This window comes from Primulina huaijiensis, chromosome 18, assembly GCF_012295235.1.
Source record: "Primulina huaijiensis isolate GDHJ02 chromosome 18, ASM1229523v2, whole genome shotgun sequence".
Taxonomy (NCBI): domain Eukaryota; kingdom Viridiplantae; phylum Streptophyta; class Magnoliopsida; order Lamiales; family Gesneriaceae; genus Primulina; species Primulina huaijiensis.
This window is the reverse complement of record NC_133323.1, coordinates 502,061-509,870: the sequence shown is the minus strand read 5'-3', so window position 1 is coordinate 509,870 and position 7,810 is coordinate 502,061. Positions and strand designations below refer to the sequence as shown.

At 32.7% G+C, this 7,810-nt stretch overlaps 1 protein-coding gene across 1 annotated transcript; it reads left to right on the top strand.

Moving 5' to 3' along the window:
• Positions 1 to 2,338: 2,338 nt before the first annotated feature.
• On the top strand, positions 2,339 to 7,658 carry LOC140964821 (uncharacterized). The gene is made up of 6 exons (XM_073424768.1): positions 2,339 to 2,562; positions 3,309 to 3,690; positions 4,095 to 4,291; positions 5,921 to 6,065; positions 6,416 to 6,569; positions 7,325 to 7,658. Exons 1-6 carry the CDS (start codon positions 2,504 to 2,506, stop codon positions 7,363 to 7,365), a joined length of 978 nt encoding a protein of 325 aa, XP_073280869.1. The 5' UTR covers positions 2,339 to 2,503; the 3' UTR covers positions 7,366 to 7,658.
• Positions 7,659 to 7,810: the final 152 nt, after the last annotated feature.

Sequence of the window (7,810 nt, the reverse complement as noted above, 5' to 3'; positions counted from 1 at the left end):
TCTTTTTCGAAAAATTCTTCCTTTTCATTGTAAAAAATAATCTTGAACGCCACGATGCATTTATTTGCTTTGACTTACTTTCTATGTAATTTTGTGATGCTTTAAACCGTGTTTGGTGGCCGTCCATGTTACTTTCATTCTTCAAATTAATTGCAATGCAACGCGTGACACCGTACAAAAATTTATCACTTAAACATATTTTAGCATGTTTATTTACATGTACGCGCACTTTCTCCTTAGTTAAATCGAAAATTTCAATTCAATAAAATAACAAGTCCATATCATATCGAAAATTCGATATAATATAAATTTCATTCGTTTATATATATAAATTTTCGATATATCAAAAATTTTGTTTGATATCTGAAAAGTTCAATATTTCGATAATTTTCACATTCATATTTTTTCCGACGAGCTTGTCATATAAAGTTTGTCTATTATAATTTATCTGACTAGCATGGTTTGTAGAATATTATGTCAATGTGCACCAAATAGATAACAACTACAAGTTATATCGTCATAAAATAAAATAGCATTCGGGATTATGATATCCAATAAATTTTATAAAGTCATCATTTTTGTAATTTCATATCGAAATATGCACTTCATTGAAAAAAATTACTATAAGTTGTTGTGACAATATATATTCCTATACCTGCATGTGCCTAGTTTTATCGTTGTAGGCTTGGGATGTTGAAAATCTTATATCCGATTAGAATGAAAGAATGTATGAAAGCGATTTTTTATCCAATTAAACAAACGAGTAATTGAATATGAAGAGGAAGACGAATAATAAAGAATCCTAGTCATACCGACTCGAATACAAGATTAAATTATATATGTGTGTGTGTGTGATTTTCTGGTTATGATGTTAATTATAATATGTTTTTATTGAATAATATTGGTTGGATGAAACGTATAAAATTATCAGTATAAAATTGATGCTATTTTTGCAAGATAATAATGTTATGATAAATTGTTTCTGATATGTTGTTATTTATTTTATAATATTTAATTTGGTAATATTTATATTTTTTTATTGTTCTCAATAATTTACTAAATATTCATAATTTCATCTAAATAATTCAAATTTTAAAAAATACAATAATATAATAAATGAAGATAATAACGAACTATATGGAATCATATCCAAATCCGACTCATTATCATCCTTATTGTAGACTTCATAGATATATGGTCTTTTATGGATTCGTTTAGCTGGGTTGATAAAATTATATAAATAAATAATATTGTGGTTGTTAAAATAATTGAGTATGATGTAGAATAGTATTAAATAAATAATGTGTTTGGTGTGATTTAGGATAAAATGAAAAATTACAAATTTATTCATTTTCAAAAATTAATGAATATAAATACAAGGAAAAGAAAGATGGAAAGTGTGATAATATTTTAATTTTATATCAATGATTTATTTGATTGATATGAAATAAATAACTAACATACAAAAGTGTAAACCTAAATATATTTTAAAAGGCACATTGCATTTATCATCCCATAAAATAAACATGCATGAGCCTCTCAATGTTAAAATGAGTGTGTTTTACACCATATATTTTTAGAATTAGCCCTATTTGCAATATGTTTTTATGTCCGAATTTTTAAAACATCATTAATTTTATATAGTACCAAATCCCACATCGATTCGCTTTCATTCGTTAGTACGATAAAATCATTGTGGTTGTCCCGATCGATCGATCGATCGATCACCAACTAATGAATCAAATGTTGTCTACCTAATTATTTACTAGCAGCCCAAATAAGCTAGTGGTTAAGAGTGGGCCTTAGGACTTGGGGGTATTCATTAATTAATACTATCTAAATCCAAATTGTATATATACCGCATTAAATTCATGAGAAGTACATTCGATTTTAAAATTTTATTCAATATTAAATTTACACTTTACCTGGAAAATGAATAAACAAGTTTTCATCGCGATGTTGCATCAAAAAAGATCGAACAAATATCATACACAAATAACAAAATCAAAAAATCATACGATATCACAACTTTTCACGTGTAATTTATACATGGTCTATCATATCAATAATTGTCATATTTATCGAACTAGTTACTTCATTTACATCATATAATTTCAAAATCACATACATGTGATTATCTCAAAAATTAAATAAAATTTTATCATAATTTTTAATTGAATTGAATTAAAAGCTCAACGAAGACTATATTAACCGGATTCTTTAATATGAAAAATTATATATAAAAAAATTTGTTGGTGTTTTTTAATGTAATAAAATAATAATAGTCTGAAAATTCATAGTAATTATTTAAATAAAAAATACTAAATATACCTTTCCTATTGTTTTGTTCCCAAGAAACCTCATTTCTGCAAAATCTCAGCTGACGAAGACACTCGTCGGCGGATCATATTTTCTCTTCATTTCTTCAGGAAAATGGCGAATTATTTTTCTTTTTAGCAATTTTCGTCTTCCAGCATTTTTTGTGAGAAAACTTAAGCGTGCGATGGATACCGTGGGAACTCGAACGCGATCATTCGGTCAAACCGAGATTAATTGGGACGAGTAAGCTTCATGGATCCGCTGTTTGTTGATGTGTTATCTTCATTTAATGGAATGACTTTTGTAAAATTTTTAATTTTAATTTGCATCTGTATTACCCATGGCATAATCTGCGTTTATAGACGAATCAAAAGTTGAATGGTACTTGGACGAATGGCATTTCAGAATGCAGCTATACTATGTGCCGCGCAAGAAATGATTTTTCTGGAGATAGGTTTTGTGAACTCAAATTATTGATCATGAAATTAGCTAGTAAATTATTCGTCTCTGCGATTTATTTTATGTGGAAGGGAATTAATATGTTTCCGATTTTTGCTCATTCATTTTCATTTTTATGTATTGTCACTGAGTTTTTTGTAGCGGGGGTTCTTCTAAAATTTCAATCAATTCCGAAACATGAATATTTTCATTGAAACTTTTTGGGGTGTTAGAGAAGGATAGTATTTGCCTTATTTAAACATCAATAGAAAGAATTCGAGGATCTTCTAACTATTTCATTATGATTTCTACTCCCTACTATATAAGATGCTTCTGAATGCAGTCCTTACCGTGGAAGATACTCAATTGAATGTTAGGAGCCTCATCGATGGACGAGGAAACTAACACTGTGCATGCTTGAAGTCCATGGTTATTGATTTACCTTGTTTCTTGTTGCCGGCCTGTGACAACTAGTATTTGGCAATGCAGTCGGTCTGTCATTTTTGGAATCTTAATAATCTACAGTCTACTAATGATACACTTATCTGCAGGCTTGACAAAACTAAGTTGTACGTTGTTGGAGCTGGGATTTTTACCGGACTTACTGTGGGACTTTATCCAATTTCAGTTGTGAAGACCAGACTGCAAGTTTCATCACGTGATGCCGTAGAAAGAAATGCATTTTCTGTAATCAAAGGCTTATTAAAGACTGATGGAATACCTGGATTGTATAAAGGTTTTGGCACTGTCATCACTGGTGCAGTTCCTGCCAGAATTATATTTCTCACCGCACTAGAGACAACAAAATTGTCTGCTTTCGAGATGGTTGAACCGTTCAAATTATCAGAGCCTGTACAAGCAGCCATAGCAAATGGGATAGCTGGAATGATGGCATCTCTCTGTTCACAAGCTGTATTTGTTCCTATTGACGTGGTATGCCTTGAATGCTTCTTCTGGGATTTTCTTAAATATCATATTTTCTATCTATACTTCGGTGAGGATCAATAATTGGAGCAATTATTAATTACCTGAAATGTTTGTCTTTTAATTATATCGATTCCTTGGAAATACACCAGAAAATAAATTATATACGTGTTTTTTGTTCTTTTTGACATCTTTCTTTTTGTCTATCTTTGCTATTTCTTTTTAACTCTTTTTATTGTTGTTGACATTATATAAGTCGGAATGAAACATAAACAAATCTGTGATCACATTTTCTGAGGCAACATTTTTCTCGCCCCAATCGTGCTAATCGAATTTTACTTACAAGGGATGTTTTTTCCTTGCAAGATTTTCTTTTAAGAATCATAAATTAAATGATGTTATCTTCTGAGAAGGTTAGTCAAAGGTTAATGGTGCAAGGATGTTCTGGCCATGCGACATATAAGGGAGGCCTGGATGTTACTCGTCAGGTTATTAAAACTGATGGTATTCGAGGCTTATATCGAGGATTTGGTCTATCTGTTATGACTTATTCGCCATCTAGCGCTGTCTGGTGGGCAAGTTATGGTACGAGCCAACGTATATTCTGGAGGTATGCCTTCGAATTTCAGCATTTACTGCTATCTATCGGAGTCAATACTGAACCAGCTCCATTCTTTATTTTTGTTAAATATTTTCTTATTGGGAATGCTTCATCTGTAGATTTTATAGTGTTTTATGTGATTTTGTGACGTTTAAACTACATAATTCTTAGTTGAGCTGCCTAGTATTTTCTGTGGAGGATGAAAAAGTAATGTTCAATTTCTTATTGCTCTCAAACTGCATGTAGGTCCATGTCAAATGGAAACTGTATGAACATAATTTCTCTCTATTTCCTTCAAGTAGTCTTCTGAAAGATGAGGAAAAGATAAGGAATTGCTTATCTCTCCTGCTAGTAGTTGTTATATGAAATGAGTTCACAAAAGTTTGCTAAGGATATCATTTTAGTTCACAAAGCTGACATTTCAAGCCAATTCAAGTAAATTGCATCAAATGTCAATTAACTGAGCGCATGTTCTTTCTGAATACATGTAAATATATGTACGGTTTTTGACTAACTACTGCTTATACGATGATACAACTAACAAAGCATTTCTGCTGATATGACAATAACATTTTCTTTTTAAAGAAACACCACTTACCTCTAGACCGAAAGTTTGCGATCAACCCCTAACAAGATATAACAATATGAAAATACACAATAAAGAGACTAGACCAAAAACCTTTCATTGAAGAGAAAAAACAAGGATTAGCATTTGTTGAAAAAAGCAAAATCAATTATATTTAGTTTAAAAATAAAACAAATGTCTGGCCTAGGAACTTCTCCGAAGAAATATTTTATGTCCACAAATGCCCAATTTGCCAAGGCATCTGCCACCATATTTCCTTCCCTCAAATGTGAGAGAATTCATGTTTTGATTTGGATCACTGGGTGCAAGATGTCCCACTCCCATTTGACACATTTAGATTGGATCAACTGCGGTGAAATCAAGGAATTTGTTTCCACCCAAGTTGGAAAAATGTTAAGATCAACTAATATCTAAAGACCTTCACATATCACAAAAAGTTCAACAAAAACATGTTTTTTGTCATTACTTAACACTCAAAGATTTGGCCCCTTAAACCTGTATATTTTATCAATGTTTATGTTGATATAGCATCTTTAGTTGAGCCAAGTAACCTATTTATATTTGTCCCAATGTAATTTTTATAACATTAAATCTATATCTCTCCGCCATGGCTCAGACATTGCTCGTGTCTTTACAAGTGAATGTCCAGAGATAGATGCAGGAATGAGAGTGTTAGTAAGTGATGGCATTTGATTGGGGATACCAAAATCTGTCAAATCTTGTTGTCGATATTTTCATCATTACTTCTCCCAGTAGTGTACTTCAATTGACCCAAACCATGCAAATCGTTTTCTTTAATTTTTTTTCTTCCGACAGCACTACTGTCTTCAAGTCTTGTAATTTCTAGTATCATGCCATTTTGCAGCTGTTTACGCTTACATTGTATGACACATTACATGAGAATTTTAAGGTGCAACTGAATGGTAAATATATTTCTTTTGGTATGAATAACCATTTTCCATATGTTCTCCTCCTCCTCCTTAGAAGTCTGAGGTCACCATATATTTGATATTTTGTCTGGTCGTTAAGTTACCTTATTTTTGTTCCTGCAGGCTTTTAGGCCATGGCGATGAGCCTGCTGGGGTTGCTCCAAGTGAAGGAAAAATAGCAATGGTTCAAGCTGCTGGAGGTATTTTTGCAGGTGCTACTGCATCATGCATCACAACCCCACTGGACACAATTAAAACTCGGTTACAGGTGTTCAGATTCTTATTCATTTTTTCTTCTGCCGATTCTAAATGTTTCCTAATTTTTTGTGTACTTTTTATGGCCATTACAGAATAACTTTGAAATCATTTCATATATATCCATCGCAGAAACACTCAGTTTGGGACGTAATCCAAAGAAAGGGACTGGATTAAAAGTCATTTGTCTGTTTGTAACATTTCAGTGTTTTGATGCCTCAACTTACACGGCAAAGTCCCATGGTTTCAAATATATTAAATTTTTTTGCATGTTGATATTCTGTTATTTTAAAAGATTTATAAACTAGGGACCACCTTCCAGTTGGTCTTTTGATTTTATGGCATTGGCTTGATGTACTCCAGGTGATGGGGCATGAAAAAAAACCGACAGTACGACAAGTGGTAAAAAATTTGATTGCTGACGGTGGCGTGACCGGATTTTATAGAGGATTGGGCCCAAGATTTTTCAGCATGTCAGCTTGGGGGACTTCAATGATCCTGGCCTACGAATATCTAAGTAAGGTTCCTTCGTTTTCACTTATTTATTTTTCTTGTCACACATGTTTGCTATCCATGATTTGTTGTTAACGACTATATGTTGCTCTAAAACCTACTGGCTGTTCTTTTCTACATTTTTCCATTTGTGGGACATTTGGTGAAATATCTATCACGTGCGTACGGTTTCATACACATCTTGAGACAATTACAGACATGGACGAAGCTAGAAAATGGAGGTTGGGAGCAGAAAAAAATTTAAGTGGTGCAAGTGTAAATATTAGGGGGAAGTGAAAAAATATAATTACTTTTAGGCCCTTAGTCAATCAACTTTAAAAATTGAGGGGTGTGGTCGCACTCACCCGCCCCCCTTGGCTCCTTCACCGATTACAGGCCAATAAGTTAGATGTTCGAATCAGTTCATCATTGTTAATAACCTGAAAACCTTCATATTTCCAGTTTTTTACATTTTGTGGGTGGTAGAGTCATTAGTAAGGTTTTAGGTGGGAAAGGACAGCCTTTTACCTATCAAAACTAATTTTTTCACCTTCTTTAAACCACATCGACCGTCGTCATTACTCCGCTCCTTCACGCAGTCAAGAGCATGCATGTTGCTACTTGTTTATTTTTGTCCATCTACTGGATGAATCCTTCAGGCTGTTAAATGAGAGTATTTCAAATAAGCTACCTTTCATTTGCCTGTTGTATGTTCGTGTTCGTGCAAAAAAAGTAGTTATATCCTGACTAATCTTAAGCTCATGTTTTTCCTACATGCAGAGCGCGTATGTGCAATAGATGGATCCAATCATCAACAATAATACACTATGTTTGCATTCTTCATTTGGTGGCAAAGATCATTCTCAGACCTCTCCAATATTGAGACATACTTCATTGAAGATAGATACATTAGTCATTAGATATGTTCACTTTGGACGTGGAGTAGAAAGTCAGCAATCTGTTTGGTCGTAAAAAATTTTGTTATTTGCCTAGTTATCGACGACTTCGATTTATTAAATTTTTGGCGGATTCACATTCTTTACTCTATTGTAGCTAATGAATAAGAGAAATGTGTGTTAAAGATTATCAGAAAATGAACGGAAAAAAAGAAGAAGAGAGAACTTGTAGAAAATTTGCTCCTCTTCCTTTCTCTGTTCGAAAGCTCTCTCTGTCCTTAACTTGTTAGATTTGAGAGAAAATATACATGACGAGGAGTGGTCGAAGACAACAACAGGGAAGAAAACATGAGGAAGTTGATTGATACAT

Excerpts from the sequence above, each read along its gene's own strand:
- LOC140964821 (XM_073424768.1), top strand. The coding sequence starts at position 2,504 with ATGGATACCGTGGGAACTCGAACGCGATCATTCGGTCAAACCGAGATT. Across the intron at positions 2,563-3,308 it reads ACCGAGATTAATTGGGACGA|GCTTGACAAAACTAAGTTGT; the intron begins GTAAGCTTCATG and ends ACTTATCTGCAG. Across the intron at positions 4,292-5,920 it reads AGCCAACGTATATTCTGGAG|GCTTTTAGGCCATGGCGATG; the intron begins GTATGCCTTCGA and ends TTGTTCCTGCAG.